This window comes from Melozone crissalis, unplaced genomic scaffold (assembly GCF_028551555.1).
Source record: "Melozone crissalis strain CALT ecotype California unplaced genomic scaffold, PUWL_Pcris_2 ptg000111l_1, whole genome shotgun sequence".
NCBI lineage: Eukaryota > Metazoa > Chordata > Aves > Passeriformes > Passerellidae > Melozone > Melozone crissalis.
Genome location: NW_026535888.1, coordinates 8,764,565 through 8,779,137, shown reverse-complemented (window position 1 = coordinate 8,779,137; position 14,573 = coordinate 8,764,565). Strand labels below are relative to the sequence as shown.

The 14,573-nt window shown below is 47.0% G+C and overlaps 2 protein-coding genes across 3 annotated transcripts in view; one reads left to right on the top strand and one right to left on the bottom strand.

The window, feature by feature from the left end:
• KDM1A (lysine demethylase 1A) overlaps nucleotides 1–5,762 on the top strand; it is a 28,286-nt gene extending 22,524 nt beyond the window's left edge. Inside the window, exons 16-20 of the mRNA XM_054292543.1 lie at nucleotides 522–709; nucleotides 1,077–1,191; nucleotides 2,453–2,580; nucleotides 2,896–3,042; nucleotides 4,802–5,762. Of these exons, the coding sequence (XP_054148518.1) occupies nucleotides 522–709; nucleotides 1,077–1,191; nucleotides 2,453–2,580; nucleotides 2,896–3,042; nucleotides 4,802–4,987 (764 nt within the window). The 3' untranslated portion in view covers nucleotides 4,988–5,762. The remainder of the gene's footprint in view (nucleotides 1–521; nucleotides 710–1,076; nucleotides 1,192–2,452; nucleotides 2,581–2,895; nucleotides 3,043–4,801) is intronic.
• A 4,056-nt stretch (nucleotides 5,763–9,818) lies between these two features.
• The window catches only part of LUZP1 (leucine zipper protein 1), a 30,045-nt gene continuing 25,290 nt past the window's right edge, over nucleotides 9,819–14,573 (bottom strand). For both annotated transcript variants that reach the window (XM_054292608.1, XM_054292609.1), the window contains exons 3-4: nucleotides 11,587–11,748; nucleotides 9,819–10,717 (exon numbers count right to left, since the gene is read on the bottom strand). In XM_054292608.1, the coding sequence (XP_054148583.1) occupies nucleotides 10,682–10,717; nucleotides 11,587–11,748 (198 nt within the window). In that variant the 3' untranslated portion in view covers nucleotides 9,819–10,681. The remainder of the gene's footprint in view (nucleotides 10,718–11,586; nucleotides 11,749–14,573) is intronic.

Genomic DNA, 14,573 nt, shown 5'->3' with positions numbered 1-14,573 from the left:
TTATTGTTTCTGAGTCTCATTTGACACAGTCTGTTTCAGTTGTATTTACTGATTGTTCACATTTATTCTCTTACTTATTTACTTCATTGATTGAAGCATTTGGAGTAAGAGGTCTGGGCCTGTTTAAGGACCTGGTATTAGAAGTATAAATGAATGTAATGGAAGGAATGTGTCTGTTGTTCTTCAAAACATGGGGCTTGGGAAACTGTCAGCTGGGAGAGCAATGTAATGAGAGGAACACTCTCCTTGTTTATTTATGGATATATTTAAATAATATTTACTCACCTGGATGAACCTTTAGGCTTATCCCAGTAAGGCCATTTTCAGATGCTGCTTTAATTGTGTTTCCTGCAATAGAGTTAAATGGCCAGTAACAGCTTGCCTGCAAGTTTAGTGCTGTTACTGTAAAGCTGTCTCCACAAACAAAATACTTTCTGATGTGGTTATGGTAATTTATTTCATTTTTAATCCAATGCTCTTGCCTCATGGCCTATTAAAGTGGTTTTTTCTCCCCTTTCCAGGCTGTGAAGTGATAGCTGTAAACACCAGATCCACCAGCCAGACCTTCATTTATAAGTGCGATGCTGTGCTGTGCACTCTGCCCCTGGGAGTGCTGAAGCAGCAGCCCCCAGCAGTTCAGTTTGTGCCACCTCTTCCAGAGTGGAAAACCTCAGCAGTGCAGAGGATGGGGTTTGGCAACCTCAACAAGGTAACAATGGTCCCTGGGGGCTGCAGCAGAGCAGGGCTGTCAGAGACAGAACCTGAAATGTGGGTGCAGTGTGGCTGCTGGGGGAAGAGCAAAATGCCTTTCCACTGCTGCTTTGCTGGGGTTTGGTGGTGAAAACTGTCTGGGGAACTTGCAGAATGATGGAAGTTGTTAACCAGAAAATGAGAGCACACTAACCTGTGGGAAGGCAGTTACAGGCATACACCTCTATTTTTTATGTATATGCACTCTATATTCACCACATTTCCCTTTCACAACCTGTCCAGTGATAAACATCCATGAGTGTAATTATCTTTATTTTTATTTCTTCCCTTCACTCCCCCTAACTGTTTTTACTCTTTCTTTCCAGGTTGTGCTGTGTTTTGACCGTGTTTTTTGGGATCCCAGTGTCAATTTGTTTGGCCATGTTGGGAGCACTACTGCCAGCAGAGGAGAACTTTTCCTCTTTTGGAACCTGTACAAAGGTAGCTGTGGTGCATGTCTGCTTTTGCCAGTGTCTTATTGTATAGTTTCAGATCTAGAAAAAATCTTTTTAAAATGCTGTTAGTGTTCACATGTGGCTATGATAAGGAGATTGTATTTTTAGGAAGACAAATGGAAGCAGAGAACAGTACTGACTGCAGACAGTTCCAGGCTGTACCTTTAAATTGCATTACTACCACAGCAGGATTAGTAGTTTAGTAGTTTGCATTAGTTAGATTAGTAGTTTGCATTAGTAATTTTGGTTTCTCTGTAGCTGGTGCTGCCACAACAGATTGTCAGGAGATCTCTGCAGTAATTGTACTGGTTTTGTTACAGCCATTGACCAGACTAAAAGCAAAGATGTGTATAAGGAGCATTATTAAATCAGTTATTTGTTTAGCAGGTGAGCAGTGGGTTTTCTTCCATTCTGTCATAAGCAGGACAGGTTTCTCTGTTAACTGGAAAAAATTGGCTGTGCAAGGGAAGCACCTTTCTAGGCTATTGAATTATAAATATTTGGTAAGATTTTACTGGAGAAATACAAGTAATGAGCCTTGGATAGCAAGGTTGTTCATGTGGCTTTTGTGGCTTTGTGTCTCTATTAGGGAGTTAACAAGTAGGGTCAGGGTTTTGGTTTAGATGGAAAGATCATGTCATGTACAAATCAGCTTCACATGCTGCATTCTCATCCTTCCTTCTCATGAAGAAGGCAGAGCAGGTAGAAATGAAACAGAAATGCAGTAAAACCTTGTGTTGAAGCACAAATCAGATGGCTGAAATCCAAAAGAATAATTAACATTTCAGTTAATGTGATTAGATTATGAAACACTGAAACATCATTCCTGGCGTTTTTATTTATTTTTTAATACATCGATTCTCTTGATAATTGTAAATAGTACCATGGCATATAAAAATTCATTTTCTTTTTGTTATATTGACATGATGGTGGAAAATTTAGGACGACTTCTAGTAGTAATACTCCTAGTAGTAGTCCTAATTTTCTAATAGTACTAATAGTAGTAATACTAGTAGTAGTAGTAGTCCTAATTTTCTAATAGGACTATTTTGGATTTTCCAAAATAGTCCTATTTTGGAAAATTTTCCATATATGGTGGAAAATTTAGGACTATTTCATTGAACTTGTTTAGTCTCTAACTTTGTGCCTTAACTGCAGATCCATTTCTATCCAAGTCCAACTCGTCTGATCAAAATATTCAATTTAATTAATTAAATTGTTCTTTTTTCTCTCCTACCCTCCTCCAGCACCGATTTTGTTGGCCCTGGTGGCAGGAGAAGCAGCAGGGATCATGGAGAACATCAGTGATGATGTCATTGTGGGTCGGTGCCTGGCCATCCTCAAAGGCATCTTTGGCAGCAGTGCTGTGCCCCAGGTCAGTAGGGGGAAGAGTGCATTGCCACCATGTGGGAAGTGGGAGAAGGAACAGAGGAAACAGCACTATAAATGTCTGAGTTCCAGCTGAGGATCTACATGCAGCAGGGTCTGGTAATGTTTTGGAAAGCCTTAAGGAATTGCCATCAAAAATTCACCTTAGTGTGTGTTCTCATAGAATATAAACGTGGAGTTCATCACCAACGTCAGCCCAAGGACTTTGTCCCTTATGTTGTTGCAGTTTGCATTGTTTGTATTTGTCACAAAGTGCAGAATTTGCTCTTTGCCAACAACTGAAGCTCCTGTCTTGTCCCAGCCCAAGGAGACCGTGGTGTCCCGCTGGCGTGCTGACCCCTGGGCCCGGGGCTCATACTCCTATGTGGCTGCTGGATCCTCTGGAAATGATTATGATTTGATGGCTCAGCCAATCACTCCAGGACCAGCCATTCCAGGTGCTCCACAGGTGAGACATTATTTTTAGAAAAAGCTTAGAACAAAATTAATTAATTTTTTCATTCGTTCTGTTATCACAGGTTTGGTGTCATTTGTTTGCTAAAAAAAAAGGCATTTTTATTCAGAAAGCCAGTTTGGTTATGTCTGTACAGAGTATTTAATATTATACTGTGTTTTGTACTCCATATTTTTATTGTCCATTACCATATTTAGGTGAGTTGTAGTGATTTGAAAGAGGGTAAAGGCCAGAGAAGAACAAGTATCAAAAGGTCTCTTCCAAATGAGGGAGCAGACACAATGAAGGCAGGGGTTATCTCCAGATCATATAGAGAGATTTTAAGTTTGAAATCACTGCCAGGAAAGGCTGTGTGGCTTTGGCTTTGAGTTCTTGTTTTAATGATACAAGTCATTAATACACACAGCTATTATTAAAATGATTCCCTGCAAAATATAATATATGAACATTTCTTTTTCTCCCACTTCTTATGATTCTGTGGGTAGTTGTTTAAGGTCTCAGTTTAAAAAGAAATTGCTGATTTAAGTGAATTGTTGAAGTTTTTGTTTGCTTACTGTGTGTCATGGTTTGATGCTGGCACAGTGCCCCCATGAACATACATTCTCCCTTGTGTCTGCTGTGAGGTGTGACCAGGAATAGAGCAAAGCAGGCTCCACTTTAGGAATAAAGGAAAGAACTAGAGTTAATATTCCAGGATTAGATTGCTCAATGTATTATATGAACATTTATTTTTCTCCCACTTTTTATGATTCTGTGAGCAGTTGTTGAAGGTCTCAGTTTAAAAAGAAACTGCTGATTTAAATGAAGTTTTGAAGTTTGTATTGACTTACTGTCATGGTTTGACATTGGCACAATGCCAGTGCTCCATGAAAATACATTCTCCCTAGTGTCTGCTGTGAGATGATAAGGAGCATTATTAAATGAGTTACTTGTTTAGCAGGTGAGCAGTGGGTTTTCTTCCATTCTGTCATAAGCAGGACAGGTTTCTCTGTTAACTGGAAAAAATTGCTGTGCCAGGGAAGCACCTTTCTAGGCTAGAAGTGACCAGAAATAGCAGGCTCCAGTTTAAGAATAAAGAAAAGGGCTAGAGTTCATGTTCCAGGATTAGAAAGTATTCTTCCTTAACACCTTTGGCTGTAGAGTTACACTTACAAACACTGTTTATCGAATAGAGTTTTTTTATTGGTAATTTGTAATAGATTCAGTATGGCCTATCCTATATGCACCACCTTCACCCTAACAGAGATTTGCTGTGATGTGACCAGAAATAGAGCAAAGCAGGCTCCACCTGAGGAATAAAGGGAAGAACTAGAGTCCATGTCCAAGATTAGAAAGTATTCTTCCTAAACACCTTTGGCTGTAGAGTTCCAGTTACACTGTTTATCGAGTAGCGCTTTATTTTCTTGGTAATTTGTAATAGGTTCAATATGGCCCATCCTGTATGCACCACCTTCACCCTAACAGAGATTTGCTGTGATGTGACCAGAAATAGAGCAAAGCAGGCTCCATCTTAGGAATAAAGTAAAGAACTAGAGTTCATATTCCAGGATTAGAAAGTATTCTCCCTAAACACCTTTGGCTGTAGTTCCAGTTACAAACACTGCTTATTGAATAGCGCTTTCTTTTCTTGGTAATTTGTAATAAATTCGGTATGGCCCACCACCTTCACGCTAACAGAGATTTGCTGTGATTATAGAACCTTTAACACCTTTCAATCCATTTGCTGAGCGAGCCCTGCTGTGTTTTCCCCCAGCCCATCCCTCGGCTGTTCTTCGCGGGCGAGCACACCATCCGCAACTACCCGGCCACGGTGCACGGCGCGCTGCTGAGCGGGCTGCGCGAGGCCGGCCGCATCGCCGACCAGTTCCTGGGGGCCATGTACACCCTGCCCCGGCAGCCCACGCCCGGGGTGCCCCCCCAGCAGGCTGCCAGCATGTGAGGGAGCCCTGCAGGAGAGGAAGAGCACCTGCAGTGGAGCCTGGAGTGGTTTGTAGCGGTGTCTGCTGAGAGGAGCCCGAGTCGCTGGACGAGCCTTGTCTGAGATGGCCTTACAGAAGCTTTGGCTTGGCAGCCTTTTAGAGCTGTTTGAAACTGAATCCTTTACTGCAAAGCTTCACTCTGCAGATACTTCTTGGAAGACAAAATAGCTGGAGAAATTTTTAGGGTGTTTGGGGGTTTTTTCTACCTATGTGTGTATTTGCAATTTGGTACTTGCACAAGGGCCTCTAGAAGCTGGTTGCTATGAATACTAGCTTAGTGTAGAATGTATGTAAATTTCTTTGTGGTTTTTTTATTATGGCTTTGTTTTGAAGAGTAATATTTTTGACCAATTCTATTCCTGTCTGGCATTCAAGAATTTGGGGCAACTGTTTGCCTACTGGTAGCAAATCACAGCTCTCCAAAATGGTCCATTGGCTGCTACACCACCTGCATTCTGCTGTAGAGTAACCTGGTATCACTGAGTATGCTAAGCATACTGATTTATTAAATACTTCCAACAAAAGAAAAGATGCTGAACTGTGTTCCAGTGTCCTGAGGTGAACTCTGTGTGTGGTACAGCCTGGTGCTGTGCTGCTGACCCCCTGCTGCAGTACATGGAACCACTGAATGGCTCCTGGTGTGTTAAACATCCCAAAGGAGATGGAAATGATCATCCCAGGGCAGGTAACCTTAACAGGACCAGGAGAACAGGCAGTGGTAGCTGGGATGAGAGGAACAATTTCCAGCTGGGACATCCCCAGCCTGGAAATCCCTGCTCTGGGGCTGCTGTCTGATGAAAGGACATTGCTATAATGCCTTGGTTGTAGTTTTACCTTTCTGCCTGGTACAGAAACAGTCTGGCTGTGACCCCCTGCCTTAACCTGCAGCAGCTCTGGGGATGCTCTGTGTGCACCTGCCCTCTGTGACACCAGGCTCGTGGCAAACACCCCCTGCTCCTGGAACCCCTCACACAGCACAGGCCATTCCCAGCAGTGCCATGTCCAGCTCAGGGAGCCTCAGTGGAGAATGGCTGTGTGCAACTGTCTGTGCACCATCCCTGCCTCGGATGCATCCTGGAATGGGCATCTGAGATCTGAGATCTGCCTCAACCAAGGCACAAAAAGAACTGCAAGGTGCTCAGCTCCAGCACTGAACCAGCCTGCAGCACACACAGACAGACAGACAGACACACTCTGCTGCCTCAGTGCCTCTCCCAGGGGCAGCAGCAATGGGCACTGCTGCAAACACCACATCACACCGTGTAAAAAGAGAAGAGTGTTTATTGGTTATATACTGTAGCACTGACAGTGTTTGAGTCAGGAGAGACATGCAGATAAGAGTGTGTTTACATTTGGCATGCAGACTAAGAGCACTGTGTCGCTGGAAGGAGGTGAGCACCATCTGTATCCACTGCATGGGCAGCCTGGGGAGGAAAGTGCTGGCTTTCCTCTACTCAGCATGCTGAGACAGGGCAAGTTCTAAGGGTGGAACACTGCTCATAGCTCTGTTGGACACAAAGTTTATTTTAGGGGGAAAGGCAATACTGCAACCCTGGAAAATCTGCTTAACTCGGATGAACCTGTGATTATGAAAAGATTGCTTGCATTATTTGTCTTCTAACTAAGCCGCCCCACCCAAATATATGTTCACAAATACAAAAAAATAGATTTATTCTCTTAAAAATACATTCCATGCAGCCTGGAGTGCTGCTTCCCCAAAGCAGGAGCCGGCACTGCAGCCCAGGGGGATCCTTTGGGCTCTGGCCATGGGGGCAGCTGCTGACAATGGCTTCGTGTTCTGTGCACAGCTCAGCCTGGGGCTGGCCTGGAGCAGTGCCCTGATTGCTTCAGCCGTGTGCAAGGGTGGCAGGGATGAGGTCCGCTAGGTTAGAGTGACACCAGTGTGACTATTGCTTCAGCCTGCAGCTGGGAGATTGTTGTGTCGAGTGTCTCTTGGAGCAGCAAGGCACGTGGCTCTGCCCTGTGCTTCCTGCCCTTCTCCCTTGCTGGGGGCCTGGCAGAGGCTGCCCTGCACAGCAGCAGGGGCCAGGCTGTCCCCAGAGCCTCCAGGAGCTGGACAGGCAGCTCTGCAGGCTGCAGAGGCGTTCAGAGGTGAGGGAAGCATTCCATGAAGCAGTGAGCTGCTGGGCCCTCAGACTGGAGCCAGCCCTTGTGGGGAAAGCCCTGGCTCTCCAGAGGGAGCAGCAGCTGAGGTTCCTTGGGAGCAGCAAGCACTGACACACTTCCTCTGTACAGCAAATACATTTACAACTTTGGAATTACCCAAGGCTCGATGCCTGGCCTTGTGCATCATCGAGCCTACTGGAAAGCCTGTTATATTTATATGCTAAAATTACAAATACTTCTTCAGTGATGGCAATATTTACACATATACTCTATTTTACAGCTGTTCAAAAAAAAGTGTGCAATTCGAGTCAACACATTGTGTTTCCTGAAGTCATTGCTATAAGATTAATAATACAATCAGCTCCTATTGCACTCATTGACTAGAGGGCATGGCCCCTTTCCATACTAGGTAGGGTTTTCTTTCTCAGATTTCATCTCAGCTGTGGTAAAAACAACCAGTGTGCAGTTACCAAGTGACATCTGTGTCCAGTATTTACAAGCAGTGAAACTGAGTCTAGAGCAGTTCAAGGTATCTGCTGTAAAATATTGAACAAATATCTGAGGCAGCTGGAGAAAGGAGAGACATCATCTGTGAGGAGCGCCTGAAGACAGTGCCAGCAGCTCTGTGTTGCTGGGGCAATAGCTGGGGCTAAAGCCCTCCCATTGTCCTGGCTGGCAGAAGGAGAAAAGCCAACAGCCATTGCTGCTGGTGGTTCTTCCCTTGCACTTCAGGCACAGGGCTGTGTTCTTGGGTGAGCAGAAAAGCTGATGGGTAAGCCAGTTCTGTGGGCAGGCTCAGGGAAGCTGATCTCACCCCTGCGTTGACTCACAGGGATGCAGAGATTTCCTCAGCACAGCTGAAACCACCTCCCTTGGGAGGCTCTGAGCCACATCCACGCCAACAAGGTGAGGAGGAGGAGGAGGAGGAGGAAGCTGCTGGATGTGCAGGGACGTCCTGTGGTGTGTGAGGCCGTGTCCTGCAGCACGATGGGGCTGGGACTGTGAGGGGAGGCTTCAGTCACTGCCCAGAGTGATCCTTGTCCTCAGTCTGTCCGTGCTGTCCAGCTGTCTGTCCAGGCTGCAGGTGTGGGCAGCAGTGGCCCAGGGGCAGGGGAGCCCCACACCCACACCCTGCAGGGCTCTGGAGGGCACGGGAGCCCCACACCCTGCAGGTTCTCCCACAGCCACCGTGGCTGGTCCAGGTGGCAGCAGGAGAGCTGCTCCCAGCAGAGAGGGACTCCCTGTGACACCTGAGGAGGCAGGGACACACCAAGCTGCCTCCCAGCTGCTCCCAGGGTGAGCAGGCAGGTACAGAGGGAGGCAGCTGAGGCACAGGTTTGGTTTGGAGGGCACAGAAGGGGCAGAGGCAGCAGCAGCCTGTGGTGGGCAGGGCCAGCAGCAGAGCAGAGCAGAGCTGGGCACTGCTGGGCACAGGGCTGGGCACACAGGGGTGAGGGAAGCTGCTGCTGCTGCTGCTCAGACAATGCAGCTGGTTGTGGGTGGTGAGCCTGGCACACAGTGAGTGCTGGGCAGAGCAGGGTGCTCAGGAAGGATGCACAGGACTGATACATCCACTGCTTTCAGATTGCACAATCCATAAGGATTTCTAATCCTTCCTGATAAACAGGGCAGGGGGAGGCAGTAAGAAGTCTGAATTTATCTTCAGAATTTCACTTTCTTTCATTTTTAGTTTCAGTTTAAATTTTTTTTCCCCATTATTTCATTCTACTAGCACTACCATGTCAATGGTAAGAGAGAGCAGTTGATGCAATTTATTTTAATATAATTTAAAGATTATTAGAGCTGCCACTCAGTACTAATTTAAAAGCATCTTTTTGCCTTGTTATGCAAGTTGACACATATGTCATGATATGTAAAAGAATAAAATGAGGGGTTAAAAATATACACTTGGGAAAGCATCTTTAAAATTCCAAAAGGAAACTTTTTTTTTTTCAAAAATAATTTTTCCCTTCCTCCAAACAATCTTTATAAAAAAAATAATCATGTCACTAAAACACATCCCTTTTATAGAAATGTTTTCATAGATATTTTGCAACCAGCTCTATTGGTTTTTTTCCTTTTTTTTTTTGATTAATTCTCTTCTCAGAATTGAGGTGTGCATTTCCCAGGCCAGAAGGAGCACAGGGAGGTGCAGTGCAGGCAGTCTGGTCCCTGCTCCTGCAGAGGGGGGACATGGGCACAAGTGTGGGGTGCAGCTCAGGGAAGCTGTTGGGGTGCAGCTCTGCCCACAGCACCTCTGAGACAGATCAAGGACCTTTTGTGTCTGGAGAATTCTCCCTGTCCTGCTGCAGAGAGGGACAGGCAGCACTGGGGGTGTTTGTGTGGGGGCCAGCCCAGCAGCTGGGATGGGATGGAAAGGAAAGGGAAAGGAAAAGGAAAAGGAAAAAGAAAAGGAAAAGGAAAGGGAAAGGAAAAGGAAGACTGTCAGAGCCCTGCTGTGAGGGCCAGGGACAATGACCCTGCTCAGGACAAGCTGCTGGTGACCTGAGCAGCTCCTGGAGCTGTGGGGACCTGTCTGCCCCACAGTGACAGCAGCTGCACTGGTGGGGACACAGCTCTGTGTGTGAGCAGTCTCTGAGCACACCTGGCATGGCAGACAGGGGTTGAGGCACAGACCAAAGCCACCAGAGATCAGCTCAGGGTCCAATCCAGCTGTCTCCATCCTGCTGTGGGAAGGAACAAGGACATTCTGCTTGTCTGTGAGGAAAAGCACTTGTTTCTTTTTCTCATAGGGCTCCTTGCACCAGCACAGAGCTGTTGCCTGCAGAGTGTAACACAAAGCTCCAGATAAATGGCACCTGGGCCCAGGAGGAGGAGGTGTCACTGCTGTGTTGCTCTGGCTCACTGGATGATTTCTTGGTGCAGATCTCACCTGGTGATGAGTAGATCATGCAAAGCTTGTTGCAGAGACTGACAGTGATAGGGAACCAACTCCTTCTAAACATTTTCTGCTCTCCTTCCCTCTCAATTTGTAAAGTACCCAGTGGGGAACAGTCTCCTCTTGCCCAAGGGTGCTGGAAACACAGCTGCTGAGGTGACCACTGCCCCAGCCAGCAAGGAAAATGCAAACTCCATATGAACCGAAAGCCTTCAGTTGTGGTGGATGCAATGGGCTGGTGGATGCAATCACAGGGACACTGCTGGGATCTTGTGTGAATGCAAGTGAACAAAAAGTTCTCTCTTGTGCAAGGAGTACCACTGTTCAGAGAGGCTAGGTAGTCAGACTTTCCATATGGAGACAGAGTTATCATCCTACAGGGAAGGTAAGGATTGCAGGTACAGAGATGAGAAGTGGGAGTCCCCTGAGCAAAGTCTCTGCAGCTGCCTCTTCAGCAATGAAGAAAAAGAATTCACTGGTAAAGCTCTTGTACCTTTCAAATCTCATTACAAAACTGGTTCCAGGCTGCTTGAAGCCTCTGGAGAGGTCACAAACAGGTGGTGATACCTCTGAGCTTGGTACTGTCCTGCCTCTTGCTTCACCATGGGCACTGAGAGGGGAGCACAGCTCATCTCCGTGATGTGCGGCCAGCGCGGGCAGGGCCCTGCAACAGAGAAAGCCAGAGCTCACAAACCCAGAGCTCACAGACTGCCCACAGCTCACAGAGAAACCCAGAGCTCACAGACTGCCCACAGCTCACAGAGAAACCCAGAGCTCACAGACAAACCCACAGCTCACAGAGAAACCCAGAGCTCACAGAGAAACCCAGAGCTACAGAGAAACCCAGAGCTCACACACAAACCCACACTCACACACAAACCCACACTCACACACAAACCCACAGCTCACACACAGACCCACAGCTCACAGGCAAACCCACAGCTCACACACAGACCCACAGCTCACACACAGACCCACAGCTCACAGACAAACCCACAGCTCACAGGCAAACCCACAGCTCACACACAGACCCACAGCTCACACACAGACCCACAGCTCACACACAAACCCACAGCTCACAGGCAAACCCACAGCTCACAGACTGCCCCCAGCTGCCCTGGGCATCCCTGCTCTGCACACAAGATTGCCAATGCCCTTGGCAACCATCCCAAATCCCACAGGAGCACAGTTCTTTAGGTGGCACAGCAGCAAACACTCCAGCAGTAAAGCTGCCAGCTGAAGCAGGGACTCTGCTTTTGTCTCTCCAAATGTTTTTTTCCATCCCTGATTGATTCATGTACCAGAGGATGACTAGATGCAGTACCTCTTAGTTATTTAAGAATATTTTTAACCATAAAGCTTGCTGAAACAAGTTTATAAGAGAAAATACAGCAGCCACTCCACCCCTGGCAAGTGCTAACTTCAGACTTGGTTTCTCCTACAAGAATGAAGACTTTTTGAGCAACTCTAAGGTTACTGGGAGGTCAGTTCAGATATTGGTTTCTTGCCCTGTAACTACCTTCCCTCACATACCTGCTCCTCTCCCTGGAGCCCTGGTGGTGCAGGGGAGTTGGATTCAGGGTCCTGCAGCTCCACCTTGGCTGTCCTTTTGCCCAGAGTGTCAGCCTGGAGGAGGTACTCAGAAGAGCCATACTGCTTCCTCCTGGAACTGGACACAAAATCCTTGCTCTCATCCTGTGCAAAGGAAAATAAAAAGGGTTGGGATCCAGGGTCTGTGAAGGATCTGGAACAGCACTGGGGTCCTAGTGCCAGGTTTGCAGTGTAAGGTGTGGGTCTGAGTCCTTTTAGCAAGGAGGGACTTAAACCACCAGGCCAGCTCTGCCATGGCCTCATTTATGTGCTATTTCATACAGAGCTTTTCTCAAGAACCATCCAGTAATTTTAACCCAAGTTATGGGTGCATGGTCACAAAACAGGACAGATCCCTTTGACAGAATTACTGAGGTCCAAGAAAAGATTCATTCTATTTTCTCTCTCCTGTCCAGTTATGGAGGGCAGTGATAGAGAGGGGCTTTGCTGAGAGCCTGGCATCCAGCCAGGGTCAACCCACTAGAGATGCCCTCATTGGTATCCAAAGGAGGGGAGAGAAAGGTCAAAAACATCCCTGGACACTGCCTGGGAGACTTCTACCATCAGAGAAGTGATGATGGCCTCCCTTGAAGACAAGGCTACTTTAGAATTTTGCCAATTTATGCAGCAGACAGCCCAGCTCCAGTGATCAATGGCAGAGGCATGAGAAACCATGCATTCATCTGACATTGCTGCTGCTCATCTGCTCCCTGCCTCCAGCACATCTGCACCAATCTTCATCAAACATCACACCAGGGGAGTACAGGCTGCACTCTGTGAAACATGAACCCCAGCTCAGGGACTGCTCCAGGCCCTGCATTTCCTCAGGTGCTCAGGGAGCTGGGGAAGGCTGGCTGCCGGCAGCAGAGGGAGCTGCTCCCCAGGCTGCAACACCCACTCACCATCATCAGCTCTGCTCCCTGGGGCTCCCAAAGCAGCGTTCCAGAGAGTCAGGAACTCCTGAGCTGCATTGGAGACATTTGTCTGAATCAGCAGTACACAAAGGGAAGGTTGCAATGGAAGAGAGGAAGATTTTGGCAAAACCAGCACAGATCTCATGTTTCCCACATAAGATTCTCAAGGCAATGTCAGACTGTGGACAGTGGAGCTGGGAAGAGGTGACAGTGATACCTCCATAGGACAGCTCAGTGCTCAGCCTTCTGCCAGAGAAAAAGCCCCATCTTTAACTGAAACACAAATCCAAGCTGCTGTGATAAGAGGCATTTTACAAGCCTGAAGATACCTCTCAAAGGGCTTTTTTCCAAGGGCACATGCAACAATTTAAGTTGCATACAACTTGCTGTATCTAGTCCAATTGAGTATTTGCAGTCTTTCAGGTTAACTTCATACTCATAATTTACAAACTAACAGTGCACAATCTATGAAGTCAGGCTTGTGACTGTGTGCTGCCAAGTGTGATTTTATTGCAAAGTCTGACACAGAGAGAGATCCTGAGCTCAGTTTTGTGTGAACCAACCATGGCTGCTCTCCTGACACAGAAAGGCTGGAATCCAGCTAATCCTGGATATACTTGGCTTGACCAGGTTGCTGTGTCAGGTACTCCTCAGCTGCTGGGAAGTTAAACTGCACAGCTGGCAAATTTATCTGACAGCAAGGAGAGCACCTGCAGAATGCCCTGCAGAGCCACTTCAGCCCTGGGTGGGCTGCCAGGAGGAAAACTGAAAAGAAATCCTTGAGTGCCACTGCTTGGGGGTCTGCAACCAACCACACATGAACTCAGTTGTAAATGAACTCAGTGAATTGAAACCCCTGGGATAAAGGACACCCAAGGAATGGATCTCTCATTTCCCAAGCACACAAACTGCTGTTTTGCAGGAGAACAACTTCAATTATATCAGCTCTGCTTGGATTCATGAATAAACAGAACAGATTGCCTGTGACCCACCCTGGCCAGGGAGACAATGTATTCTCAGTTTCCAAATGTAGCTGGAAGGCCACCCTGTACTTTCTAACGCCAGCTAACAAACTTTCTGCAAAGCCAAGTGCAAATTCTTCTGTGCTTCTCATAGCCAGAGAAGCGGAAGAGATTTGAAAATGTAAAATTCTTTGCCTACCTCCACCAGTTCATTTTGTCAATGCCAAAGCCATTCAGCTATGACCCCATCCCCTCTGCCACCAGCCCTGTCAGATTACCCAGCCTGCTTCCTCCTGCAGACTGCCAACAGCAGGAGCTGCTCAGAAAAGTGCTGAAGGAATAGCAAGGCAGGAGCTGCAGCAGAACCAGTGTGGGTTTAATGGCCAGAAGGGCACCAGTGAGTGCTGCCAGTGAGTTCAAATCTGCCAGGGCCTCAGCTCCAGTGGCAAGCACATCCCACCAGAGCAGGTGTCTGCATGTGTCACTGCTTCAAGGGACCCCAGTCAGAGGAACAGGGAAAGCACAGCTCTCCTTGTGGCTCTTGCTCCTTGTCAGGTGCAATATTGACACAGAGCAAGGAGGGAGCAGCTTTGTGTTACCAACCACCATCCCCCTGGTATGGGGATGCCCAGGAGGAATTTGCAGACCAGAGTTTGGTTTCACATGAGGAAACCATGGAGCTCTATCCATCTCTACAGCTGCCATTAGAGCTACAACTCTGCCTCAGGCACAACCCCACTCCAATCTGCTCGTTCCCATCATTTTTTCATTGCTACTCCAAATTTAAAATGCTCCATAAAGTCACTCTGAAAAGCATGCCACGTCCTACTTAAGCTGTGACTACATTTCTCTGATGCTACTATGTGGTTATTCATATGGCATTACAAGCCCCAAGCAGATGGATCTCATTTCAAGAAGTCTAAATCTGGTAATTCACACATGAGAAAGTTGTGGGCGCTGTGAATTGTGAATTCGCTGAAGGAGGACAGCAGGAGCTGGGAGAGGCAGCACTTAGGAAATAATAAAATTTGAAACCATGCAGCCTACAGGGAAC